Raw genomic sequence first — 23261 nt, 5'->3', positions numbered from 1 at the left:
AATAAATGGGCAAAAGCTTCAGGACTTTTTTTCTCCTAAAGAAGATTAATGAAGGTAAATTTTTCATACAACTTGTTAAAACATATGATAACATTAACATAATTATAATAGCATCCTACGGATAGAAAAATTAACAGACCAGTGGAATAAAAAAATGAGCACGGATATTGACCTTACTGTAAAAAAATAAGTTTGAATGTAGGAAAGGTGTAAGTTGGTGGGGAAGGGAGGGATAGTTAGATGTGTGCGGCCACATCACTGGACTAATGTGTTGGAAAGAGAGCACTCAGTTAACTCCTAACTTTACATCCTAAACCAAAGAAAACTCCTGATGGGTTAAAGTAAAATGTTTAAAAAAAAATAAGAAAACTATGAAAAGAGAACTATTTTTCAGGTTAGCCAAAGGAAGATTTTTTAAAACACCATAACGTCACATAATATTAACAACCCCCTTTATACGAAAAGTCCACATTCATATTGGACCCCAATCCTGAATCAGTCACTAACTTCTACGTGATTTGGGGGCAAACGACTTACATTCCTTGAGCCTTAGTTTGTTCAGTTGTAAATTTAGGGCGTTGATCACACCATCCCTAAGATTTCTTCTAGTTCCGACAGCCCAGGATTCTGATTCTGAGCAAAATCGATTCCCTTTGGTTCCCTTCCTTTCCCTTTTCTGACCAACACGACCTATGAAACAGAAAAGCAGACCAGGTGAAACTGGTTTCTCTTCTGACCGTGGAAACGAAGTTCACAGGAGGTGTTGATGTTTTTCTTTTTGCAATTATGCATTTCGCCAAGCATCTGTGGAGTACCTGTTATGTGCCTGATGCTGTCACCGCCTGACTTTTATGTGTCACCACCTAACTTTTATGTGTCACCACCTATAATACTCAGGGCATGTTGGAGAGATCACTATTCCCATTTCACAGATAAGAACTTCAGGGCATAGAGGTTAAGGCATATGACCAAGCCATATAATTAATATGTGGCTCACTCAGAATTTGGGCTTGTATTTTCTTCTGACATTGTGATTCAGAGTCTAGGAAAATTATCCCAAGAGAAATTGCAGGCAAAGGACAAAGTCTTACACACACACACACACACACACACACAATTACTAATAATATTCCTTACAAATCAGTTTCTCTAATTAACTAATGACTAAAGTTGTATTTTTTAAACAAGCTTAATTTATATCTAGGGTTAATTCTGTCACTGACTTAAGCAGAAATATCTGAACTGGAAGCGTTCCTAGCCTGCTTTCAGGTTTGCTTAGGCGTCTCTTCCGCAGGGTTTACTGATACAGCATAGAAATTATGGCAAAGCCCAGTGGAGTCATTGAACTGAAAGTCTCAATACTGCTCAGGAAGGGATGCCAAATTAAATAAAAAGAGCCCCAGCAGTTCTGCAGCTGTGTGCCAAACCAACTGCTGGTATGAGGTAAATGAGGACCAAACTTCCTCTCACTTGTGACCCTTGCCGGTATTTAAACACCAATGCCCGGAGACCAGCACACTGTTCTACAATAAGGGAATACATCGCAATAGCAAACATCATTATGATAAATAATAAACCCATTCACAAAGTCTTTCTTAGGTCTTAACTCAAAGGACCGCCATTTAAACTCGCTTCCTCTCATGGGCCCCAAGTAAAGGTTGAGGCGATCTATTCTATCTAAGTATCAATGCGTGATCTGCAGCCCTAGGTTACAGAAAGATTGCATAGAACACAGAGGTCCTCCAGCTGCTTTCTTTTCATATCTAGTGACAATGTTGGAGCGGTAGTGTGGTATAATATCCACCAATATGCCAAAATCACAAAGGTGAGCAACTCAAGCCATTCTTTCTTCTTGTATGAGATGTAACAGACATGTAGATGAAATCCCAGTACTTTATTGTTCTCTTGTAATCATTTTCCAGAACTTTTTTTTTTTTTTTTTGAGAGAGGGAGAGAGAGAATCTCATGCAGGCTCCATGCTCAGCACAGAGCCCGACATGGGGCTTGAGCCCACGACCCTGGGATCATGACCTGAGCTGAAATCAAGAGTCAGAGGCTCAACCGACTGAGCCACCTAGGCGCCCTGCTTTTCCAGAATTTTTAAATTTCTACCAGAATGTTACAAAGAAATGCTGTTACATTTATAGAGAAAAAAGAACCACAGGAAGTAATTAGACTTCTATTTGTTAGTCTGAATCCACCAGAAAATCCCTGAGTCCAGTGTGTTTCAGGCTCCTTTGAAGAAACGTTTTACAAAAAACCAAGCTCTCCCTTATCTTTAAATTTTGAGGTATGGCCTGATACTAACAAATCACAGCAATGACCGTTGTTAGCTATGCATTAATTCCTTGTCCAGAATACTGGTTCCTTGGAATGACAATAGGTGTTCCATGAAGGAAAGAGTTTTGTGGTCCCATAAAAATGAGAAATGTGAGGTTGAAGAGAGTCAGACTGACCTTCACACACTTAGGCCACCTGGAGTCACTGACTCACTGGTGCCCATCATGAACCTCTAGGAGGAGGGTAGCCAGTGCAGTTAGTTTTGCCCAAACTTCCTCAGACCCTTCTCGGCAGAACAGCTCCTAGAACTATATTCAGAGGAATGCACCTCGGGAAGTTTTGCTTAAGTGCTGGATTTGAAGTATTTTCGATGGAAAAAATTGTAGACGATACTACATATTTTCCTTTCTTAGTCTCATTTTATTGGAATCTAGTATTGGAGGCTTTGGGACATCATAACAAACTCCACTCGTTTTTGTTTTTTTTATGCGATGTGCTATACGGGGCCTGTGAGGTGTACAGATGCTCACACCGCAGACTTCAGTGTGTTCAACGTGATATTTCCTCTGGAGTCTCCTCCATGGTCCTCTCCGCTCACCTCACCCTTCAAGTCTGTTCCCAACCCCATGGTCACTGCTGCTACTAACTACCCTTGCCTCGTCCTAAGACCCCTTCCAGTTCTGAGAACTACAACCCTCCATATGCCTTTTCCTTCCTCCTTCCCTTCCTTCTTTTCTTCCTTCCTCCTTTCCTTCCTCTCTTCTTTCCTCCCTTTCTCCCTTCCCTCCTTCATTTCTTCCCTCCCTTCCTCTACCTCCTTCCCTTTCTCTTTTACCTTCAATATTGGCAATTTCTGCTTTCTCTTTTTTCTCTATCACTCTTGCTGGGATTTTCCAATTTTATTAATCTTTTCTAAGAATCACTTTCTCTATTTTTCTCTATTATTTGTTTTCTATTTCATTGATTTCTCCTCTTATCTTTTTTATTCCCTTACTCTGACTTATATTGAGTGTATTTTACTCTTTTTTTTTTTTTATATTAAGACTCCTTAAGGTAGAATCTTAGATGATTGATTTTTGGCTTTTCTTCTTTTCTAATGTAAGCATTTAGGATGATAAATTTTCCTCTCAACAGTGTTCTAGCTGCATCCCACAAATTTTAATATGTTGCATTTTTATTACCATTCAGTTCAAAATTCCCCGAGTGATTATTTCTTTGGCTCATGTAGAGCCACCCTTATGTAGAAGGGTGTTGACTTAGTTCTCTCATTCTTATTGAATTCTGATTTAATTCCATCAGGGTCAGAGAACATACTCTGTAAGCTTTAAACTTTTGAAGTTGTTTGAGACTTATTTTATGGTCCAGGATATAATTCATTTTGGTGAGTGTTCCATGTACATTTGAAAAGAATGTGTATCCTACAGTGGTTGGTTGTAGTGCTCTATAAATATCGATTAGTTCAAGGGGGCTGATCTTGATCTAATACTCAGATATTCTATATCCTTACTGATTTTTAAAAATCTCTTTGTTCTACAAATTACCGAGGGGGAATTTTTAAATCTTCAACTCTGATTGAAGGTTTATCTACTACTTCCTTTAGTTCTGATGATTTTTGTTTTATGTATTTTGTGTTAATGTTATTAGAGACATACATGTTTATGATTTTTATGTTTTCTTGGCTAATTGACCCTATTTCTCTTCCTCTTGGATAATAGTCCTTGTCTTAAAGTCTACTTTGTCTGGGGCACCTGGGTGGCTCAATCAGTTAAGTGTCTGACCAACTCAGGTCATGATCTCATGGTTCGTAGGTCTGAGCCCCACATCAGGCACTGTGTTGACAGCTCAGAGCCTGGAGTCTGCTTCAGATTCTGTGTCTCCCTCTCTCTGCCCCTGGCCCCCCTTCTCAAAAATAAACATTTTTTTTCAAAAGTCTACTTTATCTGATATTAATATAGCCACTCCCTCTTTCTTTAGCTTACTGTTTACATGGCATATCAACCTTTTGTTGATGTTGTCACTTCAACCTGTGTCTTTAAAATTCACTTCTTATTGATAGCATATCATTTTATCTTGGGTTAAAATTCAGTCTGATAATCTCTGCTTTTTAATTAGAGTGTTTAGTCTGTTTTCATTTAATGCAATTATTGACATGGTTTGATGTAGAAAAACTATTTTTCTACTTGTTTTTTATTTTTACCATCTCTTTTTTGTTCCTTTGTTGTCTGCCTGACTTAGGATTATATAATTTAAATTTTTTTAATATTCTGTTTTATTGACTTTTGAACCATACCTCTTTGTGTTATTTTTAGTGGTTGCTCTAGGAATTACAGTATGCATCCTTAACTTATTATAGTTTCCTCAGAGTTAATATTGCACCAGTTCACATACAATGTAAGGAACTTACAACCATAGAATTTCACTTACCCACCTCCTTGTGTTATTGTTGTCATGTGATTTACATATATTGTAAACTGCACAGTATGTTATAATTTTTTGCCTTAAATAGCCAATTGCCTTTCAGAGAAACTAAGAGAATAAAAACACATAGTATTTTATATTTACCATAGACATCTAAGTTTCCGTCTTGTGTCATTTTCTGTCAGCCTAAAAAATCTTCCCGTAAGCATTTCTTGCCTGCTGAAGGCAATGTAACACATGCCTGCTGGTGACGCATTGTTTTCTTTTGCCAAAAAAAGTATTTATATTGCCTTTATGTCAAATTTTGGGTTGCCAGAGTTTTTCTGTGGGTTTTTTTTCAATGCTTTAAAGTTTCATCATTTCTAATAAGTCAGCCATCATTTGAATCGTTGATTCCCTCTATATAATGGGTCTTCTTTTTTTTTTCCTGGATGCTTTCAAGTTTTTCTCTTTGTCTTTAGCTTCCAGGGGGGTTGATTGTGTTTATCCTGCTTGAGCTCCTAGGATCTGTAAGTTTATGTTGTCCAGAAAACTGGGAGACATTTTGGCCACTATTTCTTTAAGTATTTTCCTCTACATTTCTCTCTTTCCTCTCTTTCTAGGACTTCGATTGAATACAAATTTTACAACATGATATTGCCCATAGGTTTCTGAAGATCTGTTCTTTTTAAAATAATTTTTTCTTTCTGTTCTTCAGGTTAGATAGTATCTATTGATTTTTCTTCAAGCTGACTACCATATCCAATAAACTTTTCATTTCAGGTATTACACTTTTTAGTCCTAGAATTTCCATTTGTTTCTTTTTCTATAGTTTTCATTTCTCTACCAAGATTTTCCATCTGTTAATTAATTACGATCATATTTCCCTGAAGGTCCTTAAAGTATGTACAATAATAGCTTTAATGTTTTTATTTGCTAATTCTACCCTCTGAGTTATCTTGACAGCTGTTTCTTTTTTTAGAACTATTAAAGTATGACCAATATACAAAAGCTGTACATATTTAATGTATGCAACTTGATGAGTTTGGAGACTACACATACACCTGTGAAACCATCACCACAATCTATATCATAAAGCATCACCTCCAGGATCTGTTTGTATTGACAACTGTTTCTCCTATATGAGCATTTTCCCATTTCTTTGTAAACATAGTAACTTTTTATTATTGTGAACATTATAAATGATGTGTTATGGAGACTCTGAATTCTGGTACCTTGCTCTCTGATGTGTTGATGCTTATTTAATACTGTAATAATCCATTTATGTAAATTCAAAAACAGAATAAGAATAGCTGGGAGTGGAATTCAGAATAGCGGTTACCTTCGGGTTGTGGTAGTGACTGACAAGGAGCATGAGAGAGGTCTTGGGGGTGCTTGCAATGCTCTGCTTCTTATTCTGGATGCTGGTTTCCCACAGTGTCTGCTTTGTTAAAATGTATCAACTGATGACCTTATGATTTGTGCCTTTTCAAAAATGAATGTTAGGGGGTGCCTGTGTGGCTTAGTCAGTTCAGCATCCCACTCTTGATTTCGGCTCAGGTTATGTTCTCATGGTCGTGAGATCAAGCCCCTCATCTGGTTCCATGGCCTCCACGCGGGGCATACAGCCTGCTTAAGATTCTCTCTGCCCCTTCCCACTTCTGTGTGCCACACATGCTTATACATGTGCACACGCTCTCTCTAAAAAAAATGAATGTTACATTCCAATAGAATGTTGAACAATTCCTGAGATGAGAAAAAGTTATGGTGTGCATCTCTACATAATAAGTCCTCACAGTGGCCTAATGGAAGATCAGCGATGCTGAATTTTATGCAAAATTGGATTATATAAATTTGCAATTCCATGATATAAAATGATAATATTGCATTATTGCTTTATACACAAAGTTTGAGGTAATTTAAATCCCCCCAAATGTAAAAAAAAAAAAAAAAGAAAGAAACAAACTTTCATTTTTTCCAAAGCTGGTGCAGGCTGATTGAATTTGAGATATATTTATGCTGAAGTCTCCACAGAGAGACACCATCTAAATAAATAAAAAACACCTTGTACCATTAGGATGTAAACTCAGCACATGTAACAAATAACAGTGATTAAACACAGCAATGATGTTTTCTCACCGCACACAATTAATGGCTATATGGCAGCTCTGTACTTTCTTGTCATCTAAGATGGCTAAGGTGGCTGCTGGGCTCCTGCCATCATGTCTCTATCCCAACCAGAAGAATCAATGCAATTCCTGTAGCACTGGCCAGAATCTTGTCCCAAAGACAAATCAAGCTGCAAGGGAGGCTGAGAAATGTAATTTCTGCCTGTGTCACACGTTGAAGGCCAAGCAAAAGTCTTTGCCATTCCTGCCATTCGCTGTCTGGCTGTCTCAAATTATGTGAGTTGAGATTTGACATGCTTCCAGGAAAAATTCCCTTCCATAAAATTCAGCTGCCCTGTAGCTAATAATATCCCTCTTTTCCAGAAGATAAAAAGGACACTCAAAGAAGTTAAATGACTTAACCCAGCACACTGCTGATTAAATGACAGAGGTAGGACTGAAATCCAGTGCTCCAAGCCCATGGTTTTTGCTTTTCTGCTATAGATACCTGTCCAGGGAGTTCTTCTAGCTCCAAGAATGCTGGAGAGTTTTTCTGACAGAAAGTGAGGCCCGGACTGTACCTATGTTAAATGATGCTAAGAAAGGAATGAAGAGGGGAACAGAGTGATAGGGCTTTACCATGAGGACAGGAGTAGAGCTACTGACCTAAGCTGTGTTTGGCTTGAAAAGTTCGAGAACTCGGAAAGCAAGAAAATAGAGTAAAAAAGCCCTGGGTCATGAAGCAGTGATGTGCCCTTTTCGCTCTGCCTCTATTGGGCAGATGAGATGTGTGTCCTAGCCACTTTCCCTTCTGGATCTTTAGTGTGCCGTCCATAATATAGGGAGGAGGGCTGAGGCAGGACTGCAGAATACGGTCATGCAGGGTTGTATAATGCGGCTGTGTAGGTTTAAATTCACCCAGCAGAAGATTCTGGAGCAGAGTAGAGCGGTACAACACAGCTCCAATTCTACCCCCTTCCTGCCCCTCAGAAACGAAATACCATTGGTAAATTATCAAAATATTGAGATTCTCAGAAATAGTACAAAATCTGGAGAGAAGACAAGCAAGCAAGCATCCTTACCTTTTTTTCTCTTTTGACAAGGGGACGTGGAAGAAAGAGGTGAAATTGGAGAGCAAACAATGTCTGATTCTTCCAGAGAGAAGTGAAGTCTTTAGGCTTCTACTGAAATGATCCAAAACCCCTGGGGCTAGAGGGAGGGAGGGAGGGATTCATCCTCAACTAAGGAGAGCAAACCCTGATATAGGATGTTCATCAAAACCTCAGGAGAGGGGAGAGAGCCTGCATATTTTAACAGAGACTGTATATATCCTAAAATGGAGGCTTCCCTGAGCCAGGCCCTCAGGTAACAGAAAGGTACAGGAGACCCAGAGTACCTGCTTCTCATGTGGGAAAGAAAACACACTGGTAGCAGACTACGGGGGAGGAGATGCTACATCAAAGCAAGCAGATGGTCTGGGCAGAGCTGCCCAAGAATATACAAGGGGGAAAGAAATGATACAGCCACTACGCTGATTTATTATATAAATGCCAGTATCTCACCCACAGCTAACAAAAAGAGAGGAAGAGGAAGGGGGGGAGGGAGAACTATGGGCTGCAAAAGACAAAGCCTAACCTAGAAAAAAATATAACTCAAGGAACAGAAGGAATTTTCTCACCATTTCTTCATATTATAGCACAGCTTGCTAGGAACATAAATTAAGTAAAACTAGAGCTCATCCATGAGATGATAAAATAGCAGAATGGATAAAAAGGGAGGTTGCAGACATAAGGAAACAAATTGAATACCAAAATACTTTATGGAACTAATAAATAAACTATAAATAGGAAGAACAGAACAGACACTGCGGAACACTGAAATATGGGCGTGGAGAAAAGACTGTAAGCACAGCAAACGCAACGGAAAAAGACAAAGGAAATTAATTAGAAGCTAATAGATATGCATAGTAGTTCGTTACAAGCTAAGCTGCTGTAACAAAGAAATCCGAAAATGTAATGCCATAAATAGATCAATTTATTTCTTGTTCACAAAACAGTCCACACATGAAAAGTCTAAGGCTCACAGGATGACTCTGCTTCCTTCTCTCTGGAGGCTGTAGCATCTCGTTCCTGTGGTTACAGACACTCTCGTTCCAGTGGTTGAAACTGGCTCCTCTCTACCCTTTCAGCCCATAGGAACGATAAAGATAGTCCAGGGTAGGCATTCTAAGGAGATGGCCCAGAGGTTACACTTACCACCGCTGCCTACGTCTTACTGGTCTGATTTTGGTCACATGTCCACCCTTAGCCACACTGGAAAATGTAGTCTGCGACTGGATAGCCATATGCTCAGCTAAAATCAGGGTGTTCTATTCTAAAATGAACCAGGAGAGAAGTGAATCATTAGGAACCACAACATGAAAGGTAAAGATGAGCCAACACTTAATGACACTTGGTATCTCTAAGAGAGAACCCAGCAAAAGAGAAGACATAGCCAATGATATGATGGAAGAAAATTTTCCAGAGATGAAGAAAGAACAAAATCTACAGGTGGAAAGAAAGCACTGAATCCCAGGAAAATTTGATTTTGAGTGTTACGGAATAAAGGTTTTCTAGTTAAGCGCCTGAACTTCAAAAACACAGAATGTTTCACACATGAAGGCAGAAAGAAAAATCACTGACAAGGGGTGAAGGATGAATCAAGCCGGCATCAGATTTCACAATATTCATGGTAGAAGACAATGTGTCAGTGTCTGCAAAGTTTTGAGAAAAAAAAAAAAAAAAAAAGGATGACCCCAGATGTAATTCAAGTATAACTACCCATGAACACTTGTTAGAAAGAACTGCTTGATAACCAAAGGCAGGCGATTAAACAACCAATCAAAGTAAGTAACTCAAGCATAGAGAAGCCATAACGAAAGGACTGTTGGTGGCGCTGGATCCATTTATGTGTAGAATGGATGCTAAACAATCCCAGGAATTGTGGTTTCAAAACAGAATGTGGATATTATAAATCTGGGCAATGTAAAAATAATAATAAAACATTGGAAGGTGAGGGAGAGGGGATGCCAGTAGCAAGATAGTTCTAATGCTCTCATCTTTTGAAGATGGGATATGTTATTCAAATTTCAAACACGACTTTAGGGGCACTGGGGTGGCTCAGTCGGTTGGGTATCCGACTCTTGATTTCGGCTCAGGTCATGATCTCACGGTTCATGAGATCAAGCCCCGAGTCAGGCTCTGCACTGACAGCACAGAGACTGCTTGGGATTGTCTCTCTCCCTCTCTCTCTGCCCCTCCGTCTCTTTTTCTCTCTCTCTCAAAATAAATAAACATTTTTTAAAAACATGATTTTTAAAAATCTAAAGGTTTTTCATAATCACCTTTATTTAACTACAGGGTGGGTATCTACAAGTTACTGCCTGAGAGCTGACCACCTATTTCTGTACATAAAGTTTCATTAGAACACAGCCCAACCCGTTTGTTTACATATTGTCTATGCTACTCATTGTCTATGCTACCTCTGTGCAGAGGAATCTTTTTCAACTCATAGGAATCTTGTGGTAAAGAAATATTGATTTGAGGTTTAATAATTTGTTGGGTTTAATTCAGCCTTCCCCCTCCTATTAAATTCATGTCAAAAATTAAGTTTAATAATGTAATATAAATCCTATTTTTATAAGATGATATATTAATCATTCCAAAGATGTCAGGGATAATGGATCACCTAACGATATTTGGCATGGTTTCTTAAACTTTCATCTTTGTGTTTTTCTACATTAATTGGAATCTTTATAATGAGCATATATCATTTTTACCAGAATAATAAAATAGAATGGTTTTTCTATTTGAAAACACTAGAAGCAAATATACCAAGATATTAACAATGATTAATTCTGGCTGGCAGGAATATGATTGCTATTTTCTTTTTTAAGCTTTTCCATATCTTTTAAATTTTGAAAAAGCTATTATAGCAGGTTTAGGCATAAAACGACAGAGTTTGGGAAATAGCAATGAAGTACCAGATATAGGGAACATTGTTCTATATATAGGATAGTCCATACCATTTCCAGCCTAAAATGTAAAGCATGATATAAAGGAGAAGCCAGAAGCAGAGGAAATTTGACTTCTGTTAGGCAATCAGCACATTCATGAAGCTGGTTTCTTTAATTTGCATTAATCTCCACCCACCATTGCATGCTTGTCCCCCACCCTACCCTTCTGGCGCACACACCATACTCCAGCCACACTGAGCTCCTCGCCTTCCGTGAAATCTTCATATGTCTGTATGCGATTCTACTTTGTCGCCACCATTCTTTCCCCCTATAATTGCAGCCTCTTCTCCACGTGATATAATTCAATGCTTCTCTTAAGACACAATTTAAATATCACAACCTTGAGTGCACATCAGAATCACCTGGGGGGCTTGATAAACAATACCAAGGCCGAGGCTCCAGTCCAGCTACTTGGATTTATTTGCCCAGAGTTGGGGCCCAGGCAGCAGGATTTCTTTCTTTCTTTTAATTAAAATTTTTTTTAATGTTTTTATTTATTTTTGAGAGAGAGAGGGAGAGGAGGGAGGGGCAGAAAGCGAAGGGGATAGAGGATCTGAAGCAGACTCCGCACTGACAGCAGAAAGCCTGATATAGGGCTCGAATCCACAAATGAGAGATCATGACCTGAACCGAAACCAAGAGTCAGACACTTAACCAGCTGAGCCATCCAGGAGCCCCTAGGAAGCAGTATTTCTGAAAAGCTCCCTGAGTGATTCTAATATACAGCTCGGGTTGGTGTTCCAAAGCCTTCTGCAATGCCAGCAGGCAGAGTTAATTACTCCCTCTTCTGCACTCCCATTGCCCTTAGCTCTTCCATTCCTGGTGAAACTTAATGCTGATTGTATTAAAATTAGTGTTAGGTAGTAAGTGCTCAGTAAATGCTGAAGGTCATTACATGCCTTCTGCCTCCAAGCAAGCGAATGCAAAGTGGTTATCCTTACCATGGGAATGTGGCCGTAGAGTGGGCTTATGTTCCGCACCCAGCGACACTGTCCCTGGGATTTATTTCTGTAATCTTGAAAGGATGTCAACCTCCAGTGTAACCTTCTTCTCCATGTCCCTACACACACACACACACACACACACGCACACGCACACACACACACACACACACACATACACACACACAACCCTTGGGTCTGGCTTTTACATCGTTGAGATCTATGCAATTGAAACCATTAAAGAAAGCATTATGAATGTGCTGACTGCCTGGCAGAATCTGAATATCATCTGCCTTCCACCCTTTGTGTTTTTATGTCGGATCCTGTGACTTTGGCTTTCAAGAGCAGGTTGTCAGGTGTACTTTGTCAAAGGCTTTCAGAAAATCCAGATAAATGATGCTCTATGCTCTGAAACTGCCAAACCTGTATTTTACATCTTCACAATGCTTGACAATTTTATTTAAGTGGAATCTTTCTTTCTTCCTCCAATTTACCTTTGCCTCCATGACCCTGGTATCAATCAGACAAGTGGAGACCCTTCCATCTCTGCTACTGAAAATCAGCTATACACAGGCCTTGTCTGGGGTACCGTACTTTGGGTGATTAGCTCAGCCTCCCTGATTAGGAAATCCTAGAGGCTACTCATGTCTGGAGGTGTGGTGGGTCAAGGAGAGCTGAGGATGAGAACGAGAACAAGGTGGATGGGCAAGATGGAAGTTCCAGAATAATACCACGTGCACATGAGCCCTCGCTGTCATTGAGGCAACGCCCATGGCAGTCTCCTTTCCTCCTCCAACTCACCTGGAAGGAAGATTGCACTGACAGCCTACTCTTTTCCTGTTAAAAAAAAAAAACCAAACAACCCTACTTATAGGGGTGCCTGGGTGGCTCAGTCAGTTAAGCCTCAGACTCTTTATTTTGGCTCAGGTCATGATATTACAGTTCGGGAGTTCAAGCCCCACATCAGGCTTTCAAGCCTACTTGCAATCCTCTCTCTTCTTCTCTCTCTGCCCCTCCCCCACTTTCCCTCTCTAAACAAACAAACAAATAAATAAATAAACACTAAAACAATTTTTAAACCCTAATCATAGTCATTTTAAACTCTGCTTACCAAACGTTTGGTGTTCACAGTCTGGTAGCTGCTTACAGTTTCCCTTAAGCCCCGCATCCTGGCAGTGGGAGCCTAACACCTTTGTTCACACGGACATTTTTCAGCCAATAGATATTTATTTTGGAAAGTGATTTTCTCCACCCCAACCTCCAATCTTCATGAAATTTCCCTTTTGATTTCCTTGACCTTGATGAGCAAAACAAGGTATGGTACAACTGAGTCCAATGGCAAATTTCACTAATGTAAGATCAGAAGAATCTTAAACTTGAATAATCTGTGTTTTTCTAGTATACTGTGTAACCTTAAACAAATCTACTAACCTTTCTGTCTTGGTTCTTTATGAGTCAAATAGCAAATTGTTACCTAGTTCCTTTAGAAGTTATGCAAATTAATTAATGTTTGGAAAATTTAAATCAGTCTATAAATACCAAACAGTGGCATCTTCCCTGCTGAGAGCACCCAGGTAATTCATAACATCTTATAATAAAGGTAAGAATAGTATACTTGAGCTATACCATTAAATGTGATTTATATGAATACATATAGTCTTTAAAAGCTAGAAACCATTTAATAGAAAGAATTCATATTTCATGACTATAATAAAAGCATTTAATGACTTTAGAAAAGGTAATCATCTAGTGTAACTGATCTAGACATCAAGTCTTTAACTCTCTCTGAAATGTTCAAGAATCCACTCAAAGTTCATTTTTAACCTGTTAATGTTGACTGATATATTTATCTTTAAATTCTCCCACTTTGCTCATTTTTTTTTGTTGTTTTTTTTTGTTTGTTTTTTTACTCTCAAAATTCTAATATGTATTTCCTGAGGATTTTGCCTGTACAAAACTTTGCTGTATTCAAAACCTCTTCTGTCAAGATTTAGTACTTTTATATCGTAGTCATTAAAACTGAACAAAATCTTAATAGTTCTTTTATTAACTACTCTAGTGACTTTGCATAGTGGAAACCACAACATGTTAATTGGATTTAATTAACTATTTTAAATTACACAAACTCCTGACAGTAGACAGTAGCACAGGGTGCTCATGGGCAATAAAATTGGAGCTGCTATTGCTACTTTATTAAAACTTAATGAAACTATTCATAATCTTATTTATTGTTTACAAGAAGAAAACTGTGTCATTTTGAAAGCAAAAATGCCTGCTGAAAACAAATTTTTTGATCATCTAGGTGAAGGTTCAGAAGTTAATAAAAGGGTCTACCATATCCAACCTCACCGTTCTCCCAGCTTCTCATCACAGAAATCCCTATTTCACCCCCATACCAGTCTTACAAACGGAAGCCAGGAAAGGTTAGTGATTCAATGACCATTTTATGTGCTTAGGAATGTATGGGAAAGAGCATTGAGGTGGGATGGGGGGACCTGAGTTTGAATTTGGGCTCAGCCATTATTTCTTCTAGGTGTCCTTAGACAAGTCAGGTTCTTACTCTGGCCTGAGTTTCCTCCTCCATAAATCAGAAGGTTGGGCTAAACAATAACTAGAGTCTCTTTCACCTCAAAAACCCATCATTCTATGAATTTCATATTGATTCAGATGTTGGTGTTACTGTGTGTTAAAATTATTATTGTGTTTATACGGTATTATTAGAATTTTTCAGTCTTCTGAGCAGATAGTTTAAATGCTATTCTGGTAGCATTTAAAAATTTTTATTTCAATATACTATTATGCAAAAATATGAAGCCAGAATTAATGTAATTGGCATTTCAGCCATGCATGTCTTAGTCTAAATTCTAGTGTTCGTGAATCCAGTGGATTTCTGGTTTTTAGAATTTTTTTTTTTTTTTTTTGAGAGATAGAGAGCACACGCACGCACATGGAGTTGGAGAGGGGCAGAGGGAGAGGGAGAGAGAGAATTTTAATCAGGCTCCACGCCCAGCACAGAGCCCTACATGGAGCAGATTTCTAGTTTTTTTTTTTTTTTAATTCTTTTTTTTTTTTTTTTAACATTTATTTATTTTTGAGACAGAGAGAGACAGAGCATGAACGGGGGAGGGTCAGAGAGAGAGGGAGACACAGAATCGGAAACAGGCTCCAGGCTCTGAGCAGTCAGCACAGAGCCTGATGTGGGGCTCGAACTCACATACCGCGAGATCGTGACCTGAGCCGAAGTCAGACGCTCAACCGACTGAGCCACCCAGGCGCCCCCAGATTTCTAGTTTTTAAACAAAAGGTCACATCATCTTCATCTCAGTATCCCCAGTGTCTAGAACCATTTCTAGCATTTTCGAGGCCCTACCTGTTGGTTGAACGAATAAGTAAATGAAAGAGTAAGTGAATGAATAAGGACTGAGTGTTGTAAATATCATCCCCTCTACTTCTCTCTGCTACCTAATTTAATTAGCTGAAGTATTAAAAATGCCTAAGTGGATCCCCTTTTGTATCTCAAATAAAACCAAGTGATATGGTCTTTAATTATTCCTGTGTCACTTTCTATCTGTTGTCTGGAATATTTTGGACTAAAGTTGGTTCCCGAGAGTTCTCTTGGTCCTTGGAGTTTTGAAGTTCTCTGTCTTATCTGCTCGTCTACTGACCTGTTGGTGGAGGAACAGCAGAACTCAAGAGAACCCAGCATCATTACAAGTCCATTAATGTGTGAAGCTCACAACTGTAACTGTTACTTTTCTAGTTATAAACCATTATTGTTCAGCAATCTTTATGGTACATGATTTTACTTAGTTTACATATTTACTACCTATGAATACAGAATAACTCCAGCAGAGTTCTTGCTTTAGTACCATATTATGTTCTTCCTTGATCAAATTAGGATGAATGAAATAGTGAATGAGTGAATCAATAAATCAATAAACCAATGAATCAATGTCCACTTTAGCAATAGACATAATGAAAAATTGCTGCAAAACAAAAGGGAATCTAGAACCATGGCAACTTGGTCCGGAAAAAAAACACATTTTCATCCCTCAGTTATCTACCAGAGAACATCTGGCTTTCCATAATATTTGTAATTAATCAACCAATTAATCAACATATATTTATTGAGTGCTTACCATATGTATGGTACTGTGCAAGGTAACGTAAGTGTCAGGAAAGCACAAGCCATGAAAATGTAGACACAGTGTCTAGTTTTGTACATATTCCCGATGTCCTTACCTGCCATTTAAGCTTCACCTCAGATCCGCACATGTCCAGCACGAGGTGAAAGATTAACAACATCCAGAAGAGAGAGTTGTCTTGGAAAATGCAGGATGAACTTCCCAACTTCTTCTTGAACTCTCTTGCTATATCCAAAAAAGAAATTGTTTGTTTGTTTGTTTGTTTGTTTGTTTTTTATGGTTAAGAATTAAGTCTTGGGGCACCTGGGTGGCTCAGTTGGTTAAGAGTCCAATTTCAGCTCAAGAGATCAAGAGTCCAACTTGATCTCTTGGTTTATGAGTTCGAGCCCCGTGTCGGGCTCTGTGCTGACAGCTCAGAGCCTGGAGCCTGCTTTGGATTCTGTGTCTCCCTCTCCCTGCCCCTCCCCCACTTGCTCTGTCTCTCTCTCTCTCAAAAATAAATAAACATTAAAAATTTTTAAAAAAGAAGACTATAAGACTCACAGTACACAAACCAAACTTTCAGGCTGTGTGTGACCTCAGGCAAGTTGCTCTCTGGTCTTAGAATCAACTCCAAACTCTACAAATAGGGCAGGCCTGACCTGGACTTGCTCTATGCTCCCATCACATGGGCCTTCCCTCTGGTCCTCATCAGGCCAAGCACATTTTCACATGGGCCTTCTCAAGAGCCTGTATCTCTGCCTCGAAAAGTCACTTCCTTAAGCATCCGCCTTTTCCTTCATAGATGACCACGATTTGTAATTATGTATTTATTTGTGAATTTATTTAATGTCTTTATCCCTCCTAGAAGCTCCATAAGTTCTCTCACCACTGCATCTGCAGCCCCGACACCTAATAGGCACTTAACAAATATTGGTTCAATGAATGAACTTCTAATCTCTAATCCATTCAATAAGAAAGTAAGAGTGTTATGAAAGTTTAATGAGGCAATGGTGTTAAGGGACAATTTCCCAAAATAGGTAAAATCATGGATCTCATACAAATTTAAAATGAACACATGTCAAAGATTTTATTTATTTAACTCTTTGATTAAAAGAGAGATCTGTAGGATATCACACTGATTTAAAGAGAATCCAAAGAACACACATTTTTAGATCAGAAATATTAAAATAAATTTGCAAATAGATGCAAAATTGACTTTTCTATGGGAAGGAAGAGTGTCTCTTCACCAGAGACAATTTATTTTCAAGTTTATAGATAAGAATTATTTGCATTTGCATTAGTATTAGCTTTGTTTTGTTTTGTTTTTACAAATTAACCTTAATCTGTACTGAGTTATGAAATAGCTCAGTCAAAGATTAGGTCCAGATAACCCCTAGAGGCTACAGCATTCCATTCGAAAGATATCCAGTAATCTCTTTTGCTTATTCCAAAACTTAAACAAAAATATTCCTATAGTCTTCCACCATTTTTTTTTTAAAGTTTATTTTGAGAGAGAGAGAGAGAACAAGAGTGGCAGAGGGCAAAGAGAAAGGGAGAGAGAGAATCCCAAGCAGGCTCCATGCTTTCAGGATAGAGACTGAAGCAGGGCTCAATCTCACAAACCATAAGACCACGACCTGAACTGAAGTCAAGAGTCTGATGCTTACCCAACTAGGCCACCCAGGCGCCCCAGTCTTCTACCATTTTGATCAAAATGATCTCAACAAGGGGAGCCTGGGTGGCTCAGTCAGTTAAGCGTCCAACTTCAGCTCAGGTCATGATCTCGCAGTTTGTGAGTTCGAGCCCCACATCGGGCTCTGTGCAGACAGCTCAGAGCCTGGAGCCTGCTTCGGATTCTGTGTCTCCTCCTCTCTCTGCCCCTCCCCTGCTCATGCTCTGGCTCTCTCTGTCTCTCAATAATAAATGTTAAAAAAAATTTTTTTTAATGATCTCAACAAAAAATTCAAAAAATAAGTCTGGTATCATTAGGTTTGTCCTGATTATTTATACATGTGCAACAAGAATATTAATTCTCCATCTAGGCCATCTTAGGTTTGCTCTGCTGAAAGTTTTCATAAGGAATCTCAGATTAAACTTTTGAAATACTCTATTATGTGCTATCTTAAGGCTAGGAAATCAAGCCCAAGAAACTCTGCCTGCCACATTTCAGCTACAGGATTTGTAAATGTGGGTAAATTCGTCTCTTCTAGAGGTGCTCCAATATCCTAAAGTTCTTGGGCCTGCCAGGACATGACCTTCTACCACCTGTAAGGATGGAAAACCTATAAGCCATGTACCAGGCCAGTCTTTTTGGAAGGCTTTGGAAGCACTGGCTCCATACGGTCAACTTCAGTTCTTTAAAAGTTACTTGTCATTCATGATTAATAAGTATCATTCTTAAATATGAAATTTCAGGCAAAGTCTTGGTTGCATAAGTGATTTTTCCAATTATATCTTAGTAAAAGGAGAACAGATTTTTACTGAAATTATGCAAATAACTATCTTGCCATGAAAAGTAAGGAGACTCAATGAGAGTTTCTGAATTTGAGAGATGAGGGGGAGCACATTTAAAGTATTAGAGGTTTGATTTCCCTATTTTCTAGAAATTTTAAGAATATCCAGTTTACATATGCACCTATTTCTCTCTGTAAGTCGATCTGAACAGAGCTCCTTTAATTTGAGACATTACAGTCTAATTTATTAATACCATCTGGAGACAGGAAAAATTTCTACATTCACAATGAGAGATAAAGACTTTCCTGAATTACATAAACACAGACATACAGATACAGACAGGACTTATAGCTTCAATTCTATAATTTCAGCTACAGATGAAAAATAAACACAGAAACACACTTGCTGGTCCAGATACCAAACAGTTATTCTCCTTCTCTGTAGGCATGACATTCCTAGTTGGTCTGAGCTCAAAACACACAAGTGGACAAACAGAAGGCTAGCAAACTGTATTCTCTATTGTCTCTCACTCAATGGGGAATTAGATCTCTATAAGACATTAATCCATTTATGGAGATCACCAAATTCTCAGTCTCTAGAGCTACCAAGAAGGAATTACTTAGCCATAAATGAACCTAAGAGATAAACAAAACAAAAAATTTTTGTAGGGAGTAATACTAAAATTAGAAAAGCACTCAGTAAGGTTCTATTGCCACTTTGAATTCACCCACAGGTGCTAAGAAAATACATGCCTGGCGTTGGTTCCTGTGAGGTGCACCATGTCTGGCAATTTCAGGTGAATCTTTTGCTCATCTTGCTGAAGTCTCCAAAATTATTAGGGATATATATATATATATGTATATATATATATATATATATATATTTAATGTTTATTTATTTTTTGAGAGAGAGACAGACAGAGTATGAGCAGGGGAGAGGCAGAGAGAGAGGGAGACACAGAATCCAAAGCAGGCTCCAGGCTCTGAGCTGTCAGCACAGAACCCGATGTGGGGCTCTAACCCACAAGCCATGAGATCATGACCTGAGCCGAAGTCAGATGCTTAACAGACTGAGCCACCCAGGCGCCCCAAAGGATATATATTTTAAAGTAAAACCATGACTCTTATACAACTATAAAATGAAAACATCCAAGGTTTTATTCACCTCATCGATTAAATGAGAACATCAGTAAGATGTTACAACTGGTTCAAAGGAGAATCCAAACAACAGATATCTTTACAAATCAAGCATACTGAAATAAATTTGCAAATAGACACACAACTGACTTTGGGGGGGGGGTTATTTGCATGTGTATAAACAGGAAATATATGCATTGCTTTCAGTTTTCCATAAATTACCCTTAATCTCTAGAAAATAGACAATTGAAAACAAATGTGATTATAGGGCCAGATAATCTCCAGAGGTTCCAGCATTAGGATAAAAAAATACCCAGTCTCTTTTGCTTATTCCAAAGTCTTAACTTCTTCCTTCCAATGCTAAATGTACACACATGTGTTTAAGATTAAGTGAATCGCTCTAACCAGTACTAAAGCAAAGGTTATAATCACATTCGCTGGGTTTCCCTCTGAGTTTGGTAATGAAAATATATTGAATTAGAAGGAGCTCTGTTTTTCACATCTGCAAGTCAGGCATAGTTCTTGGAAACGGGATTTGATATTTAAAGGTGGAAAATATTCGTTGAGGACACAGAATTAGTCTTAACATTTTAAAGTGGTTAAATCCAGTGCTATAAAAATTAAAACCTGAAGTCCTAATTTCAAAAGGGGCTTAAAGAGTTGTACTCTGGATTAGCACTTCTTAAATTTTTAAAGTACAAAAGATTGACCTGGCATGCTTACTGAAAATGTGGATTACTGGCCCCCAATTCTACTGGATCTCAAACTTCAGGACAGATTAAGTATGTCCTAGAGTCTTCAATAATACAGATTCCCAGGCCCTGGCTTCAGAGGTTTGGGCAGACCCAGGAGAGGGCCCAGGAATATTCATTTTTAATACAAAACTCTCCCCCAAAATGACTCTGCAGTAAGCAAACTAAAGAATTGTCTTTGGATTCATTGGTTTATGAGGGAAGTCTTCTGCTCCACAACCCCTCGGCGATCATTCCTCTGATACCTGTAACACTAGACTTAATAACAACATAGCATGGTCATCGAGGGACTAAGGCAAATGGAAACAATACTTGTTCTTCTTAGGGTCTGTGCCAACTTCCCAACTTAGTCCAGCTTGGTACACAGCTTGCGGACAAAGATTTCCTTGAGACCTACGGTTCCTTTACTTTCCTTCCTGTTACACGAAAGCAACAAGAAGCTGAAGCCCTGTCACAAGTTTATTTCACATACTCCCTGGGTTTCTGGGTTTCTGGCTTCAATACAACAGATTCATCTTAATGAAAGTATTGTCCCTGCTAGAAGGCTTTGCTCAATTATTCATTGATTCATTCATTTGTTTATTTAGTTAACAGTCTCCTGTCCTTAAAAAGCCCTGGGACCAGCCATGCTGACATAGTAGGAGTTCTAAGTATTGTAAATTAGTTGCATTAATACTAACCATGTTGCTCAGTTACACTAAATTAATCTATTTGGGTGATCACATCTTCTGGTGACATGAGTAATGTCTAAAAATAACTTTTCTTTTATAAAATCTGACTCATTGTCACAACAGCAGAATAGTTTTAAGCACATAGATTTTTTTCTTTCAGTAAAAGACATCTCTATGGTTATGATGACCGTGACTTGATTTTTCCGAATTTTAAAAAAAGAGTAACAAGATTATCAATAATTGAAAAATGTTACATATAGAGAAGTTTTAGTGTGCCCTGAAATGATATTTCTACCTTAAAATGAAATTATCATAATACAAGTTTATTTCATATTGGCATTATTGGAAATGCCATTTTTTTTCCTTGGGTTAGAATTAATGGCTTAAATGAATGTGTACCGTAGCTGTTTTTCCATGCAGAGGATGAAGGCACTAGATGTACTCTCACAAATAAGAAGATGAATAGAGTAAGTTACACTTGTGAAACTGATGGAGCTCAGACGTTGTGGAAACACTTGGCATTAAAACCATATTCTTCTAACCTTCCTTTCCAGGAATTTTAAGTATGATAGAACGAGGACTGATTCCACCAACAGCAAGGATTACCTTTCAGAATCCACCCATTGCACCTAGAGCAGCTCTTCTGCATAATTTTGATGAAGCACATAAGATTCCGCCTGCTGGTAAGACAATCTTGCCTGTATGCTTAGTTGCGGATACACGGGAATTACCCCCCACCAAAATCTAGTCTTCCAATATCCAACTTTTATCTTCAATAATAGGACATGATGAAAGTTGTAACAGTTGTGAGTCTCACTTGGCTGAATAAAGTAACTTCAGTCTCTTTGTCACATACCTACGCAGGGCCTATTGTCTGTGTGTTAGAAGGTTGGTTTTTTGCAGAGGCCTGCAGCTTGGTTGGGAAAACAAGACTGAACAAAGATAAAAAAATACAAAGAAGCATAGCATAAAAACCCAGTGGATGTTAAAGTCTAGTGCTACAGGTGGGCAGAGGAATGATAGAGGCAGGGTGAGATAACAGACTTCAAAGAAGAGCCTGGATGAAATAGGGTGTTCGAGAAAAGTGCCCATTTGGGAGTCTACTAACTAGTTGCAGAACCTCAGACAAGACAATTACTTTCTCCAGGCCCCAGCTTTCCCAGTTGTGAAATGAAGAGGTTTGGGCTAAACTAATTCATCTGTTCAACAAATGTTTGTCGAGTGCTTGCTTTATCAAAAGTAGCATTTAAGTGCTGGCGACCCAACAGAGAATAAGTCAGACAACCTTTCTGTCCCCATGGTGCTTACATTCCAATGAGAGATACAGATAATAAGCAGGTGAGTAAATGAGAATTGAAGCTAGTGATAAGTAAGAAATAAAACAACATGAATGAGAGTGGAAAGGAGGTGGTTATTTTGCTTGTGAGGGGAGGGTCAGGAAATGCCTCTCAGAAGATGTACAAGGCTTGAGTTGAGGTACAAATGATCAGAAGAAGCCACTAATGTAAAGATCTAGGGGAAAGTATTTCAGATATAGGCCAGCACAGATACAAGGGCCTAAGGACTAAGGAGGGAATGAGCAAGGCTAGTGTGGCTAGAGAGCCAAAAGCCAGAGAGAGAGAGAGAGAGGGAGGAGGTGAGACTGGAGAAGTAGAGAGGGATGACATGATGCAGGCTGGAACAGAGACTATGAGTTGTCCTCAATATTCATTCTTCTCTACTTCCACAATAATGGAGTCATGGTGGGCACATGTCAGGTTAGCTAAAGACTACATTTCCCAGGCTTCCTTTCGGCTAGGTGTGCCATGTGACCAGGTTCTGGACAAAGAAGATGGAAGCAGAAGTGGGAAGGGAAATTTCTGGCCATTAGGAATACTACTACTATAACATTCTCGTACATGTCTTTTAATGTACATATATATGCATTTCTGTTGGATACATATCAAAAAGTAGAATTGCTGAGCCCCTTCTGGGAAGGGAAACTTCTGGGCTTCTGCCTTTCCTTTCCCTTCTCTGGCTAGGTGGGAGGCGGATGTGATGGGCAAGCACATAAGAGTCAGAGATAGAACTCTGTGTGGCACCTCTGAGTTTGGCAGAGCTGCCCTGCCAACGTGGGACTGTCTTCCTTTTAACTTCTGTGTCTTCCTTTCAAACTCTTTATTTGTTTAAACCATGTAATGTATTTTAAGATCTTTCTTTGTAAACATCTTTGACTATAGCAGAACCAGCACAGCTGCCTTTCAAACCATGATGAAGAGTTGGATTTAATCATAACTCCAATGAGAACCCAATGAAAGGTTTAAACAAGAGGATGAAGTGATCTGATTTATACTTTAATAAG

At 38.7% G+C, this 23261-nt stretch overlaps 1 protein-coding gene and 1 long non-coding RNA gene across 7 annotated transcripts in view; one reads left to right on the top strand and one right to left on the bottom strand.

Moving 5' to 3' along the window:
• Positions 1-23261, top strand: part of IQCH (IQ motif containing H) — a 213216-nt gene that overhangs the window by 54190 nt on the left and 135765 nt on the right. For all 4 annotated transcript variants that reach the window (XM_019441692.2, XM_019441691.2, XM_053888926.1 and 1 more), the window contains 2 exons: positions 14083-14203; positions 21475-21603. In XM_019441692.2, the coding sequence (XP_019297237.2) occupies positions 14083-14203; positions 21475-21603 (250 nt within the window). The remainder of the gene's footprint in view (positions 1-14082; positions 14204-21474; positions 21604-23261) is intronic.
• The window catches only part of LOC109262800 (uncharacterized), a 171731-nt gene continuing 155677 nt past the window's right edge, over positions 7208-23261 (bottom strand). The window contains exons 8-11 of one of the 3 annotated variants that reach the window (XR_008417055.1): positions 16023-16150; positions 8869-9158; positions 7868-7994; positions 7208-7381 (exon numbers count right to left, since the gene is read on the bottom strand). This is a non-coding gene — a long non-coding RNA (uncharacterized LOC109262800). Of the gene's footprint in view, positions 7382-7867; positions 9159-16022; positions 16151-23261 lie in introns of all 3 variants that reach the window. The other 2 variants (XR_008417056.1, XR_008417054.1) reach the window with 2 other exon arrangements.

The sequence above is a fragment of the Panthera pardus genome, unplaced genomic scaffold (assembly GCF_024362965.1).
Source record: "Panthera pardus isolate Hobbes unplaced genomic scaffold, ASM2436296v1 HiC_scaffold_24, whole genome shotgun sequence".
In the NCBI taxonomy this organism is placed as follows: domain Eukaryota; kingdom Metazoa; phylum Chordata; class Mammalia; order Carnivora; family Felidae; genus Panthera; species Panthera pardus.
This window is presented reverse-complemented; position numbering and strand designations above follow the sequence as displayed.